At 44.2% G+C, this 15,440-nt stretch overlaps 1 protein-coding gene across 1 annotated transcript in view; it reads left to right on the top strand.

Annotated features, from left to right (window-relative positions):
- Positions 1-15,440, top strand: part of LOC147688567 (multidrug resistance-associated protein 1-like) — a 900,980-nt gene that overhangs the window by 252,438 nt on the left and 633,102 nt on the right. Inside the window, exons 4-5 of the mRNA XM_086941435.1 lie at positions 229-366; positions 13,966-14,091. Of these exons, the coding sequence (XP_086797561.1) occupies positions 229-366; positions 13,966-14,091 (264 nt within the window). The remainder of the gene's footprint in view (positions 1-228; positions 367-13,965; positions 14,092-15,440) is intronic.

The raw sequence follows: 15,440 nt of genomic DNA, 5'->3' as shown, positions 1-15,440 counted from the left end.
GATTGTACATTTTATCAGAAAGCATCTTGGTATTTAATTGCCCTCTAGTACAGTATATTGATGCCTTTCTTTATGTGAAAAGAGGTCTCTAAAAAAGTATGATAAATTGGACTTACTGTGTTAAAGTATTTTTGGAGAATATTATATATAATGTTGTGCCCTGGTATTTAAATTTGTGCTTTTAATATAAAAAAAATTATTAACATAGTTTATAACAATCTATTGCAGATCCTTGCCACGTTCATTATTCAGTATGAAAGGATACAAGGTGTTCAGTCTTCATGTGTGCTGCTGTTTTACTGGATATTAGCATTACTGTGTGCCCTGATCCAGCTGAGATCTAAAATCCTACAGAATTTGTATAAGGTACATACTTCTTAATTATTTTCTTCATATTTGCTTCCAAAATTATCTGTAATGATTCATTTTGCCATTATATAGGAGTGAATGCACAAAAGTATTGTGGAATAAAGTACAAAAGCAATATTTGCTCTGTCACATTGCTAGTTAGACTGTTGCACCTGCACAGGTAATTAAAGTCTCAACTTCTGTTCAATATTGGCATTCGAACCATATCCTGCAAGTTAGCCTATGTACTTTCTCTTTCCCTGAGACTGGATAACGCCTTTCCCACAAACAAAACCATAGCAAGTATTAAAGCATGGGAGCAGTGCTACTACACAATGAATCTCAGCAAAAAGAGTTTTACAAACATCTCAGAAGATCCAGATGCCAAAATCAGCAGTGGTCAATAATCTAATGCATCAAACCTATTCTCCTGTGCTCCATAAACATGCAACACCTCAGCAAACCCAGATGCCTCCATACAAGTCCTCCAAGAAGAACACAAATAACCCATCATCTACATCACTTCAGATCAATTTCATCAATACACGTTCAGCTACATCCTCTCATGTTACAATGAAAGATTGTAACATAGTAGGAGGCAGGTGTGAATTTTGCTAACAAACTCATTTCAAAGACTGCAGAGAGAGTTGGCAAACTAATCATGATCCATGGAGAAAGATTAAAGTGCAGTGTAGTAGATAGATACTCGTTTGTTCCTTTGAAGAGTAGATTGTGTGGTGGACATCCAGACCTGACATCCTTAGTTCTATCTTTCATCTATCACAAAGCCGGAACGAACCACTTCTTCCTGGAGGAGATCCTTAACTTGCTATGTACACTCAGCTTGTAAGGCAAAGGTTTATCTTCATGGATGGCTTCATTGTGGGTGGACAGATCAAAATGTTTGCCTTTCACGTAAGTTAAAAACTGGGGATCAATTAACTGTAAAAAGTTTATCTTACAACAAGTAACAAACCCTAGATCTGCTCTTCACCTTTGTTGTGAAGTCACAAATCTGGTTCAACCACATTGTGTTTGCTGTCAGCATAGCTCTTGGCATACAGAAACCCTCATGAAGACTGATAAGGCTTATTAGAACATTGGAATGTTGGGAGCTCCATTGCAGACAATGGAGTGCTCCCTGCTACTACGGGCCTGTAAATGTTCTACAAAGGCTTCTCGAAGTTCGAGAGGATTTATATCCCCTCGAGCTTCGAGAACCCTTTGTTTAATTTGTTAGAACATTCTGCCCTCTAGTGGCAGAATGTTCTAATAGCCTTATAGCCCTTCGTAGCCGGGCTATACCGGCTATTAAAGTCCCGCTGTTTCTTTAAAGTCCCTTGCCTTCGGCTCGGGCCTTTAACGATTCAGCGGGCCTTTAATAGCGGGTATAGCCCACTACGGCGGGCTATAAGGCTATAGTCACAAATGTAAGAATGTATTCAACAAAATTTGGGTCTATGCCATGGAAGATGCAAAAACAGATTGGATCTGTGAAAACACCTATGCTCAAACATCACAAAGGCATCTGTCAAGATTACCCCAGCCAAACGTAAGAAACTGATATTAGCTACCAAGGCTGTCAATAAATATTTCAACCAAGAATGAGAAGTATATTAAAAAGAATGAGTCAGAGCCAGGAATGTTATTGAAAAAAAATTGAAAAGAGAAAGTAACATATGACAGACTTCTAGAAGGCAGCCTGCAGGCATAAGAAAGGCAGTGTACATCACAAAATATGGAAAAGATTACCACGTCTAATATTTGTATAATCATAGAATCTAACTTCTCATAACTGCCCAGTATACCAGCGAGCAACACCCCTGGTCTTAGTAACCTACCTTAGAACAAAAAGATGACAAATTTGTACCATCATCTAAAACCAATCACCTATACTACTGTGAAGGTTGGGTCGGGGCGATAGGGGGAGGAGTTACTGAATCGGAAGCTTTGAGTAATGATTTCAAAGAGGGCTTTATTTTTATATAGGCTTTTCTTCTTCTGCTTGTTAGTCTTTCTCGGGCAAATACAGCTGGGTCCGTTTTGGGTTTCCTTAGGGACTCCAGGTTGCATCTGGTAGGGCAGCTGGAAAGGCAGTTCGTCAGGAACCAGCACCCCAAAGGAAGAAACAAAGAAGGGGGTTAGGGGGGCGTCCGGTTTGAATACTATAAGGACCGGGAGTGAGGGACACCAAGTGCACAGTGAAAGAGCTATATACAGATTCGTGGGACGTGTTGACTGTGCTTGTGGCGGGAAAGGGTCGTAGACTATACAGAGGATTCTGACTATGTACAGCTGGGCTATTATTTGATAGGTTGGTGGCGCCTTCCCACCCAACCCGCTACTGTGCCCCGTACCTTGTTAAGCCACGCTCCTCCCGCGGGAGCGTGGCGGATCGTAGAATCGTTGGCCTCCTGGCTTGTCGCGGACGTCTCCGGTCTGCTTGTCACGATCCTCCTCGTCTTCTTCCTCCCTAGTCATCGGATACTCTTCGCTCCTCAGCTCACGGTCTCCTTCTTCCACCTCCGGGAAAACACTGTCCGACGACTTCCTAGTTGCTCTCCCCTTTTGGGCTCCTCTCGTGATGACGTCCGAAATGGGAGGATTCTCGTCATCTAGGGAATCTCAATTAAAGGAGCCCGGGTTCTTTACGTGAGTTGCTTCCCATCTGTCCTGTTCATATGGCCACTCCTCGAGTATGTTAGGGGCGGACTGCTGCTGTGAGGGGATAGAAGCAGGTTAAAGGGTAACAGCCGACCACCATTTGTTACTATAGTCCTGTCTATCAGGAGGGCAGCCCACCCCGCTACAACTACCCTTCTACCACTTCAAGCACCACTGTTGAGGTTTACAGCAGTAACCTGTCTGGTGTTGCCCACCTTGCTTGAAAGATGATGTTATTCAGTTTTCCTTCTCTGTCCTGATGAAACCTATTGAACAGCTTGCATTTTATATCACAAATACTGTTCAGTACTTTACATACTAAAGTGATGAATCATGATTCTGCTGTTAAAAAGCACAAAACAGTAGACTTCAAATGGACAACCACCTATAATCATGTTTTGGATCTCACTTTACCTAACACGATGTTGGAAAAGAAGTTCTTTCTATAGCTTAAACCATTATTGACTGTCTGGTTTTAGACACAGAATAATAGAGGGACATAACTGATGTTGAGTAGTATTAGTAGGATCATCCACTCCCTCAGATCTTCTCACCAGAGCACTTATGCTACTTTACCTGTTGGAAATGAACTATACAGTGGAAGAAATATACAGTGGAATTCAAGATTCTCCTGTACTGCCTGGAGAAGTAGATACATGTTAAAGACACAATGCTGAAATATTCTCTCCTGTCAAAATTAGATGGCCAAAATCCTATCATTTACAACCTCAGTTAGGAAAGTCGAGTGTGTGCCTGCCTAAAAATTTGCCCTATTACCATTGCTTTTCAGCTTCTACATGCGACTGTTTGCTCCAGTGTTCTAACAACATGGACCCCAAAACCTCTTATATTTATAAATGACACACAAATAATGTCATTTACGTAAATATAACCATTTGACATCAAAGCACGATGCTAGAGTGCTTGATGTATATCTATTGCGGCTTAACCACATGGCTGCTAGGCGTTTTCCCGTCCTGCGCTAAAAAAACATAAATCCCATAAATCATGACGAGCTGGCCTTGTCATCCGCGCACGGCAGGTAAGCGCCATGACGAGCCCAGCTCATCATTGGCTTCGAAGGGGTTAATGAATCCAAAACAGAGCAATTGATGAGAAGGAACACTGGGAAGCTCACATTTTGAAGGATATTCAGAACAGCAAAGAGTTACAGCATCCATGTGGAAATAGAAAAATCTTGGGGCATATTATCAAGCCTGTGCGCTAAAATTATCGCCGCTTTATCGGCCGAAAACGGCCGATAAAGCGGCGATAATGGGCTTGATAATATGCTCTGTGGAATTCCAATCGAAGCCCATGTTAGATGTCTTCACATCTAACATGTGCTTCGATTGGAATTCCATAGAGCATATTATCAAGCCCATTATCGCCGCTTTATCGGCCGTTTTCGGCCGATAAAGCGGCGATAATTTTAGCGCACAGGCTTGATAATATGCCCCCTTGTTTTTTTGTTTTCTTTACTGAACTGAGATGATTAGAAAATTGTAAAACTATGGGTGTGTAACTGTTGCAATATCGTTTTCGCCGGGATGACAAAAAACACAAACTCCAGATGAATCAGACTTAGGTAGTAAAATTGCTGCAATAGGTCAACTGATAATCGAAATATCCAAAGGCTCCGTGTGGAAGAACGAATCAATGTTAAAGTGCTATGTACGAAGATTTTATGGGCTCAGTTTCCAACTATGTTGTGGAAACTGACTCCACACTAAAGGCTGAGCCAAACTCTTGGGTCAGGTAATGAAAGACAAGCAACCCAAGCCAATTCTTAAGTTCAAAGTACATGTGTAAATCATCAGGGTGATGGACACTTGCCAGTAGAATGGAAACACCCACATCTAAGGACCCGGCCTAACCTCCCTTGTCTAGAAGAAGGCATTAACAACTATTAACTCACTCTTCAAGGTCTTCAGTCCACATTGTAAACATTGTAGACACCCTGCACCCTACAAAGAGGGACTGGGCCTCGGCAACCACCAACCGTTCAAAGCTTTCATGAATATAAAATAACTGGGGACTCCCTATTTGTATAACATCTACTTCCCATGTGATGCAGTGACATGGATTTACCTGTGTGCTTACCTCTGTGAAGTAGTCACAGAGCTATGTGCTACGTAGATAAAACATAAATTCCATATATCTTAAATCAAACATTTTGGCAGACTTCGTAGAACCATTACAGGATCATCATTTTCGAGCTATGTTACTATAAGTACTATAGGAAGCAATGAAGAACAGGTGCAGACAGAATTAAAGATTATTAGTTTTGTACACTAACAGTTCATTTGTATGTCTTTTAGCAAATGTGGTTACTACAGATGTGTGTAGTGTTACAATGCTGCTAGTTTGGCTGCTAAAGAATGCTTTGGGAGAGTTGCTGAGATAGCATGTGAAAAAGAGTGCAGGACAAGGGTCAACAAAGGTTGTAGAATTTGAGTTTTGGCCAACTTGAGGAAAGTTATTTGAAATACACTAGGTTCCACTGAGAAACCACTCCAGTATCCCCATCCTTTTTATTATTATAATGTGCTTAAAATACCTGCCTTTTTAAATAGTTGCATCTGATAGAGACTTCTAGCTGCAGATTCCTTACATTAGAATTATCTCCAGGTGTCAGACTGGATCTGGACCCTTTTCCTTAAATATGTCTCCCGTTGTGGAAGGATGTCAACAGTGAAGACGGCGTCAAGCCCTGTGGTGCAGATGTCGGTGATGACCCCTGCTCCTCTTTTGCCTCTGGTGCCTCTAGCGCAACCATGACACAAAGACATGCGCCAACTGCCGCACCATGCATCCTCAAGCTCTTTGACGCCCAACGTGCAATACTACAATGGTCTCAATCCCGGTCAACAGAAAGGTCCCAGGATCAGTATTGGCAGATGCCAGCGGACTGGACAGCTCTCCAGATACTGGCATGCTCTCTCCTCCTACCGTGGCTATGGAGGAGGAGGATTCATTTGCTATGGTGGTGAGAAGGGCGGACAAGGTCCTGGACCTGAGCCTACCCTCAATGGCAGTCAAGACTAACGTCTTGACCGAGAAGCTTCTCCCATCAATGAAACCCTCACGGACGTCCTGATGGGGGCTTGGTCCAAACCCTGCACTGGGGCTCCTGTGAACAGGGTGTTTGCCCACTAAAGCCCTACCCCAGGGGACCCCAACTTCCTTACACAACACTCTACTCCAGAGAGCTTTGTGGTTCAAGCCGCCATCTCCTGTGTTGATCCTGATGCATTCGCTACCACTCCACCGGATAGGGAATCCAAGAGGCTGGACTTATTAAGAAAGAAAATGTTTTCTTCCACCAGACTGGCACTGCTGTCTGTGAACACCTTGTGCCTTTTGGGCTGTTATTCCCCTGGCCTATGGGATTCGATTGTGCAGGTGCTGCCCATGATCCAGAAGGAGTCCTGGGCCATACTCTCCCAAGGCTATATCTGATGAGAGAGATGCAGTGGAGTTCATGATTCAATATGGGCTGCACATGACTGACTCACTGGACATTGCTGTTTCTTTGTTGGTGGCCTTATGGTGCCATGCCTGGCTGAGAACAACTGGCTTTTCCAAGGCTGTCCAAGTATTACTTATGAACATGGCCTGTGATGGCTCCCGTCTCTTCAGAGACAAGGTGGACTCAGCGCTGGAGCCCTTCAAGGATAGCAGAGATATGGCCAGGTCATTGGGCCTTTGCATGGCCTCTCGCCAAACCCAGTCCGCCTTTCATGGCCATGAAAGATGCTTCCGGTTACGTCTTTACCAGTCCAGCTACCACGGCGCGTATTCTTACCAGCCTCTGCGTGACCAAGGACATGGTACCCACAGGCCCCATGATTTGGGCAGTCAGAGTTCGGGCCAGTCCTGGCAGTCTCCAAACCTCTTTAGTTTGTCCTCTTACCGTCATAGGCGCTGAGGTTATGTTATGTTATGTTATGTTATATTTAATTTATACAGCGCACGGATTCTCGAAGTGTCCCGGAGCTTGCTCCAGAAAGTTAATCAGCACCCAGATCAGAAGCTAAGTTTTTAGTTTTTTTTCTTCAAAAGCAGTGGGTCTTGTATGCTCCGGAGAGCCAACGGTAACATGTTCCAAGCCAAGCCAGCTTTATGAACAAAAGAGCTTCCACCCAGACTAAGGCGATTAAACCAAGGGGTCTGTATTAGTAGCTGGTCGGACGAACAAAGTTGTCTAGTGTGTTTATAGAAGACAAATCTCTTCTGAAGATAGATAGGACCAAGCCCATAAAGGGCCGATGAGCAACAGACAGCATTTTGAATTTTAGCCGAGATTCGACTGGAACCCAGTGCAAGCCACGCAAATGGTTACAAACACTCTGTTTGGAGGAAAGTCCCAGTAACATTCTGGCTGCTGAATTTTGGACTGTTTGCAGTTTCCTAACGAAGTAGTCTGGACTGCCAACCAACAGAGCATTGGCGTAGTCTAATCAGGACCAGATCAAGGCCCGGATCAAGGTCTCTTTGGCACTTACCGGCAGAAATGGGGGAAATTTCCTCAAAATTTTCAGAGTGCCAAAGCAGGTCCCCATCAGCTTCTTCACTTGTTTCGTGAAGTTCAAGTTTTCATCGAACCAGACCCCAAGGTTTTTAGCAGTGCTCTTTCCCATGGTAGGGCAGGGTAAATCAGGAGGCCACAGTCTTTCTCTGAAGTCCATTGGGAACGAGCCATACATGAGCACTTCAGATGTTCCTTCATTGCACTTCAACTGTGCATTCGCCAGCCAATGAAACACAGAGAACAGACAATGCTGAGCCGCCCCGACAGAGTCGTTGCCCCTCTTCCAGGAAAACAGGAGTTGTGTATCATCCACATAGGCCATCACTTTAGCCCCCAGTTACTCCGCAAGGTAAACCAGCGGAGTCACATAGATGTTAAAAAGGAGAGGGCTACGGGATGACCCCTAAGGAACGCCAGTTGTCAACTGCATCGGCGCAGAGGCACAAGGAGGAAGCCAGACCTGCTGCGACCTATCTTCCACGAAGGACCTGATCCAACCCAATGCCGATCCCGAAATGCCAATTTCCACTGGGCGATCAAGGAGTAAAGAATGAGGCACCGTGTCGAATGCCGCAGAGAGATCAAGCATAACCAAGGCAGCTCTCCCGCCGGCATCCAGACAATCCTGAATCGCCTCTGTCACCTCCAACAGTGCTGACTCAGTGCTATAAGAAGCACGGAAACCAGATTACGCTGTATGAAGCAAACCAGACACCTCTACAAAGTCGGTGAGCTGAGACGTAACAACCTTCTCACAAACTTTAACCAAACTTGGCAAGAACAAGATGGGACGGTAATTCTCAGGTAGTAGAGGAGGGGCAGAATCAATGCCTGCTTCCATGACAGAGGAACACATGCCTCACGAAGCGACTGATTGACCATTAGATTTACTTCAGCATTAATAGTATCTGCCACTTAAGATAGAAGCCTAGCCGCACATGGGTCATTAGGTGATCCATATTTAAGTCTCTTAAGAATTCTAAGCATAGTAGACGGATCCACCGAGCTAAAAGCAGAGAAGATGCAACCCATTTCTTTCCCTTGCTTCCCCAGCAGAGCAGCAAGAGACTTCCTGGATATGTTCAAAAAAGTCTCCTGTATACTGACAATTTTGTCCCTAAACAATTTTGCCATGGTGTTATTCCAGGTGTCCGAGGTGGGTGCCACCACAACCTGGACGCTGGGAGCCACAAAACTCTGCACAATAGCAAAGATTTATTTGGAATTATTATTAGCCCGGTCAATGCGAGCAGAGAAATATTGGCCTTTGGCCATCCCGATGGCTGCATAATAGAGTTTCTGTTTGGCTCTGAGAGCCTGTTTAGCAGTGGAACAATGACCACCGGCGTGCCATGCTCTCTCAAATACCTTACAGGCATGTTTCCAAATCTTCAGCTCAGAGGTAAACCACGGTTAAGAAGGAGGCTCTCTCCACAACTTAAAATGACCTGGGGCAGAAAGAGCACTGACCGAATGAGTAATCCAGTCCGCAAACCTGGACACATTATCCTCCAGGTCACCTAAAAGGGGAGGACGCGATGCTGCCAAATGGCAGCTAAGCTGCTCAGCATCCAATATTCTGGAGGTGGGAGGCTTATGGGAACTAGCTAGTTGAGGCGGACGCTTAACAGCCCATGAGAAGAATATGGGAAAATGGTCCAACCAAGCGAAAGGTAATGTTCACCTTGATGGGTCAGATCCCTGACCCATTATGAGAGCTGGGCCAGCTGGAGAAAGTCCAGAAAAGCAGCTGTATCAGCTGCCTCTATAAGATCAAGATGGATATTGATATCCCCAAGGAGCAAATAGTTCGAAAATCGCAATGCTCTGTCTTCCAGAGCGTCCCCGCAAGTTTCCAAAAATGCACTAGCTGGCCCAGATGGTCGATATATTAGAGATCCACTCAACATGAAATGGGCCGATAGTTGTAGAATGAAATCCAGGGCCTCGCAACCCCCCCCCAAATAGTAGATGTTTCACTATGCATGGACCAAGCTCCCACCTCTGCCGACTGGGCGATCCATCCGATGGATTTTGAAGCCGGCAGGAGTGGCCAAAGCCACAATGGGGTTAGAAAATGTGTCAAGCCAGGTCTCAGTTCTAAACAGTAGATCTAGCTGATTACCGGAGACCAAGCCTGCAATATCAACATAATGCTTCCTCATAGATCCTGCATTAATGAGGCAGGTGCTAATGCTCCCCTGTATACATGAGTCAGCATACATGGTATGCGTAGAACGCTTTGGAGTGGGAAAGAACCCACAGTCCACACAAACATTAACACTAGTAGGCCCTTCCTGGTCAACACTGGGAGATGGACATAATGGGGTTCTACAAGATTTTAAAAACGTGCTTGAATACTGGATAGTGTTTCTGTTATCTCGGTCAATACAGACAGAATGGCTCGCCCTGAACATTGACTTAGCGCTGACGGGCGCAGACGGGCTTGCCTTAGGCGCGCCATTGGCGCGCCCGCTGCGCAGTTGACCAGGGCCCATTTAAATAGGGTTTGGCTAGTGCCGGTATGCAGCGTGCAACGACTGGACCGCTGACTGTGGAAAACGCGAGTCACGTCCAAAATGGCTGCTACCCTGCAGTGGCTTTTACAAAGTGTGCTGCAGTGGCGTGGAGTCTAACACACTCCAAGTGCAGTGCAAAAAGATGCCACAGAAGATAACATAGGTGACAATTATTAAAAACTGCTTAAATGTGCCCAGAATAAAATCACGATTAAAAGCATTCCTCCAAATTACCCAGTCAAACACAGGCTGTGCAATTTTTATATTAGTTCTAAGATCGAGGGTAAAAAGACCTTTCTCAAGCCCTTCATATTGTCCGTAGGAGATACTCCCTCCCCTTTGTGGCTACCCTTTTACCCATGCCACCCACTTTGGACAGGCTGACAAAGGATCATCTTGCTTTGTTCTGCCACGGAGGTACATCTCTATTGGGCAAGGGAGCCCTAGAGAGCGTGCTGAAGGCAGGAGTAGGTCATGGTTGTAATTCCGGCTACTTTCTGGTACCCGAGAAGGATGGAGACCTTCATACAATTCAAGATCTGCCCCTTCTCAATTTCTCCTAAAAAAAAAGCTCAAAATGCTCACACTCACTTAGGTCTTGTCTGCCCTAGACCCAAGGGCCTGGATGATAGAGTTGGACTTTCACATTCCCGTTTTGCCTCCCCCCAGGCACTGACTATGGGTCACAAGGGCTTTCAGTTTGCAGTGTTTTCTATTGGCCTTACCATGCACCAATTGGGTGTTCACCAAGGTCATGGCGGTGGTTGCAGCTCATCTGGAGAGATCAGGGATGCCTCTCCCTTCTCCAACCAGATCTTCCAGTGGTGACAAATGCCTCACTCCTGGGATAGGGCAGCCATCTGGGAGAGGTGGAAATTGGTGGACCCTGGTCTCCTGCCAAATCCGTACTCCACATAAACCTACTGGAGCTCCTGGTGATCCTGCTTGCATTGAAAGGCTCTTTACCCTCCATCAAGGAAAGACTAGTGCAGGTGTTCACGGACAACACCACTGCCATGTGGTAGAGCAACAAAGAGGACATGGTGGGGTCACGGACCCTTTGTCAAGAAGCCCTGCATCTCTGGACCTGGCTGGAATGTCAGGGAATTTTCCTGCAGGTTCAACACCTGTCGGGATCTCTGAATGACAGAGCGGATTAACTCAGTCGAAGATGCCTAGTGGAACACAAATGGTGTCTCCATACAGAGGTGGTGCAAGGTCTCTTTCAGCAGTGGGGAGAGCCTTGGTTAGATCTGTTCACTACCGACAGGAATGTGAAATGTCAGCAGTTCTATGTGCTGGAGTTTCCAAGGGTGCTCTAGCTCAGAGACGTTTTACATCTCGAGTGGAGCTCTGGCTTCCTGTATGCCTTTTTGACCATACGACTCGTACCCAGAGTTCTCAAGAAGATCAGGAATGACTGAGCCGAAGTCATCCTTGTGGCTCTGTACTGGACTCGGAGAGTTTGGTATACTGAGATGCTGAGCATGGCCATCGGTCCTCTGATCAAGCAGCCCCTTTGGGAGGATCTTCTGTCACCGAAGTAGTGGAGGGTTCCCCACCCTAACCTGCCATTACTCTGCCTTCATGCATGGAGATAGAGTGGTGACAATTGACAGCTTTCAACCTTCCGCCTGAAGTCTGCAGTGCTATCTTGGCAGCCAGGCATTCCTCCACCAAGACTGTATATGCCTGCTGTTGGGGCAAGTTTGTGATATGATATGCACAGAAACTAGTTGACTCTCTTTCTCCTCACCTCTTTCAGGTCCTTCTGTTAATCCTCACTCTTGCCAAGCAGGTCTCTGCTCTGGGCACGTTAAAGGGCTATCTTTCTACCATCTCAGCCTTTCCGAGGTTGCCCGATCAACCATACCTCTTAAAATCCCCTTGAAATAGGTTCTTGTTTCCTCCTTCACCCATCATCATACCTCAGTGGGACCTTAATCTGGTGGTCTTGACTTTTCGGAGGAGTGACTTAAGCAACTGGACCCAAAAAGAGCACTGTCGTTCTACCTTGACTACATGAGAAAGTTCTGGGTGAATGACCAACTCTTCATGGGGTATGTCGGAGCAACGGAGGGAAACACCATGCAGAGGCAGACCATCTCCTGGTGGATCGTGCTCCACATTAAGATCTGCTGCCAAGAAGCAACCCCTGATGGTTTGCGTCCTCATTCCACCATAGCTAAGACTGTGACCACTGCATGGCACGTGGAGCTCCAGTCCTTGATACCTACCAGGCAGCAACGTGGGCTTCTTTACATTCATTCACAAAGCATTATTCCTGGACTGTCTTGTCCATTGGGACAGGCACTTTGCTTGTATGGTCCTGCTGGACTTTCTAGTGCGAATCAGTTTCGCAGACCCACCTCCAGGGAGGCAGTGCTTGAGTATATGTTCTAAGGTAAGGAATCTGTGGCTAGAATTCTCTATCAGATGAACAAGTTACTTACCTTTGGTAACAACATATCGGGTAAAGACTCTATCTAGCTGCAGATGCTTTAGACTCTATCTAGCTGCAGATGCCTTACTAACTCACCCATTCTCCCCGGTTTGCGATGGAGTTCTATTGGCTAGGGTAGCCACCACTGGCAAAATGCTAAAGAAAGGCAGTGCAAATGTTTACAACCAAAAAATAAATAAAGGGGAAAGATTTTCTAATTCACAAAATCGAGGGACATGGTTTGCTCTGGTCTGTTGTGCTTGTAAATCATTCCCTCCTGTATAAGTTAGCAATGAACAGTGGCCATTTAATAGGAATTTTCTTTCCTGATAGACAAGCATGTCCTCCACTGTTGTTGTGTATTTTGAGTATTCAGATAAACACACTTTCTTTATGACATTTAATCATGAGAAAGTAAGGGCCAGAAGTACAAAGAGGGTTTAGCATTCACAAACCCTCCACATTGGTAAATCAGAGGGTTTGTAAATGCTAAAACATGTTTCCTATGTACTAAATGGATTAGGTATATGGAGGGGCATGTTGTAGGTGTCCCTTCCTAATAACGAATCGGTACGGTATGCCTAAATATTTTGCAACCGAAACCCAGTCGCAAAACAAAGATATTTTACCAACACCTCAAATTAGGTGGCACCCTGTTCAGAAAAGGGAAGGGATCTCCTTGATACTCCTTCGTCTTAGGGAGTGTACACATTATTATTGTTTAAGTTGAGGTCTGCCTCTTTTTAAACAAACAAAAAAAACTTTTCTTTTTAAACTCAGTCCCATTTCCTTGAAGGAAAATAAGCTGCATTTAAACGAAAAAAAGTTTCTTTTATCAAAAAGCAATCACAGACTTTGTGGTCTGGTAACCTGTGTAGGCCCCCATCCATGTGATCGCAGTGGATTGTAGTGGGTCGCGTTTTGCGACCTACTTCATTAATATACATGAGGTAAGTCAAAGTGCGACCCACTATGATTCTTTTTTTAATTTTTAATTAATCGATTTATTTGTACATAGGTCAGTTCACAAAAATCCACACTGGCCACAACAATAGTGGTTGTGATTTGCAACCAGTATTTTGGGACCTGTGTTTAGTACATCTGGCTTGAAGTTCCCATTTCTGGATTTGGCTGAGGGAAATGGTTAATTTTTCTGAATTGCATACATTTTCAATGCATTTGTTTCCATTTATTCCATATTCTTTTTTTTCATGACCCTTTTTCCATTTCTGGCTCAAGTAACACATGGTACAAGTAGAAATGTTGGTAAATAATAAAAAGAAGTACTTTTTGGGATCCATAGCCTGTACTTTTTACACGTAAAAACAAATTGCTTTTTGCATCTGGGTCGTTCATGTACAAGTCCAAAAGGATATAGACGCGATTTACAAATAGTTACATTCCCTATCCTTTGCTTAGACTTGTACAAGTTGCTAATTTATATTTTTGTTTTATAGGATGTTTCAACTGACTCACTACGCTTTGCTGTCTTATGTGTGTATTTTGCGCTGGTTGTCGTGCAGTTACTTCTCTCCGTCTTCAATGATCATCTTCCCTTCTTCGCTAGCATTAAAAAGGAATCAGTAAGTGCTTCAAGTTTAAGTTATCATCTTTTCTGCAGTATCAGTTACATGATTTAATTGACTAAGAAGTGCAACGATTTCTCTATTAGTAAATAAAGATCACAGTGGTATTTTTCAAGGACCCTGAGTCAAAAGCCAGACAGGTTTCTACTGCACTTGAATACTTAACTGAACCAGAAAAAATAATTAACAGGATAGGATATAGGTGTTGTAAATCAACTACCATACATTTAAGTCATTACAATTGCATCAGAGTGCAATTGTAATAACATCAATGTATGTTAATTAAATTACCACACCTTTATTCTTTGCTGCTGATTCAGATTGATGATATTTCTGCAGTGTTAATGCCTCAGTTCATCAAAGAAAGCAAAAGACCTGCTGTGTAAAACTGGTCAGACTACTGGGTATGTGTGGAGTGCTGAGAAAAATTTGCGGGGTTGTAATAATCTGCAGAGTTCTGTCAAAGCGTGAATTAAGTGTAGTAATCTGTAGAATTCTGAGAAATATTAAAACAAGAGTGCTAACCCGCAGAGTTCTGTGAAAGATTGAAGCATGATGCAGTGATCTGCGGAGTTCTGAGGAAGACTGGAGAAAGTGTAGTGGTCTGCAGAGGTATGTTAAAGATTTAGGCAAGTAAAGTGATCTGGAGAGTTCTGAGAAAAATTGAATTAAGTGCAGTAAACTGTAGAATTCTGAGGAAGATTGAAATGATTGTAGTGATCTGCAAAGTTCTTTGAAAGATTGAAGCAGGTGTAGTGACCAAAAGAGTTCTGCGAAAGATTGAAATGAGTGTAGTGATCTGCAAAGTTCAGTGAAAGATTGAAGCAGGTGTGGTGACCAAAATAGTTCAGAGAAAGATTGAAATGAATGTAGTGATCTACAGAGCTCTGTGAAAGATTGAAACAGGGTGTAGGGATCTGCAGAGTTCTGTGACAGATTGAAACAGAGTGCAGTGATTTGCAGAGTTTTGAGGAAGACTGAAGAAAGGGTAGTGATCTGCAGAGTTCTGTGAAATATTAAAGCATTTGCAGAGTTCTGACGTTGATTGGGTGGCCAAAGTGGAACCACTTGAAAGTATGTCTGGTCAGTAAGGAAAGAGGGGAATATGCAGATGTGGTTGGAGCTGGCTCCAGCATAAATAACAGAGAGCTCAATCATGTGATTGATAACAGTTGCGGTGACTTTTATTGGTGTGTTTCTGCAGGGGGTAAGTGGTGTATTTGATTATATTAAGACTTAAATATTCCAGAAGAGCAGATACTTCTCAGAGTGTTGAGAGCGAGAATCTTGTAGATTTGTTCTCCATGAAGGACACTATTGGAATCCTTGGCCCAGCTAAGCTATAC

This window comes from Lissotriton vulgaris, chromosome 10 (genome assembly GCF_964263255.1).
Source record: "Lissotriton vulgaris chromosome 10, aLisVul1.2, whole genome shotgun sequence".
Classification (NCBI taxonomy): Eukaryota; Metazoa; Chordata; class Amphibia; order Caudata; family Salamandridae; genus Lissotriton; species Lissotriton vulgaris.
The sequence above is the reverse complement of the archived record's forward strand: the minus strand, read 5'-3'. Positions and strand labels throughout refer to the sequence as shown.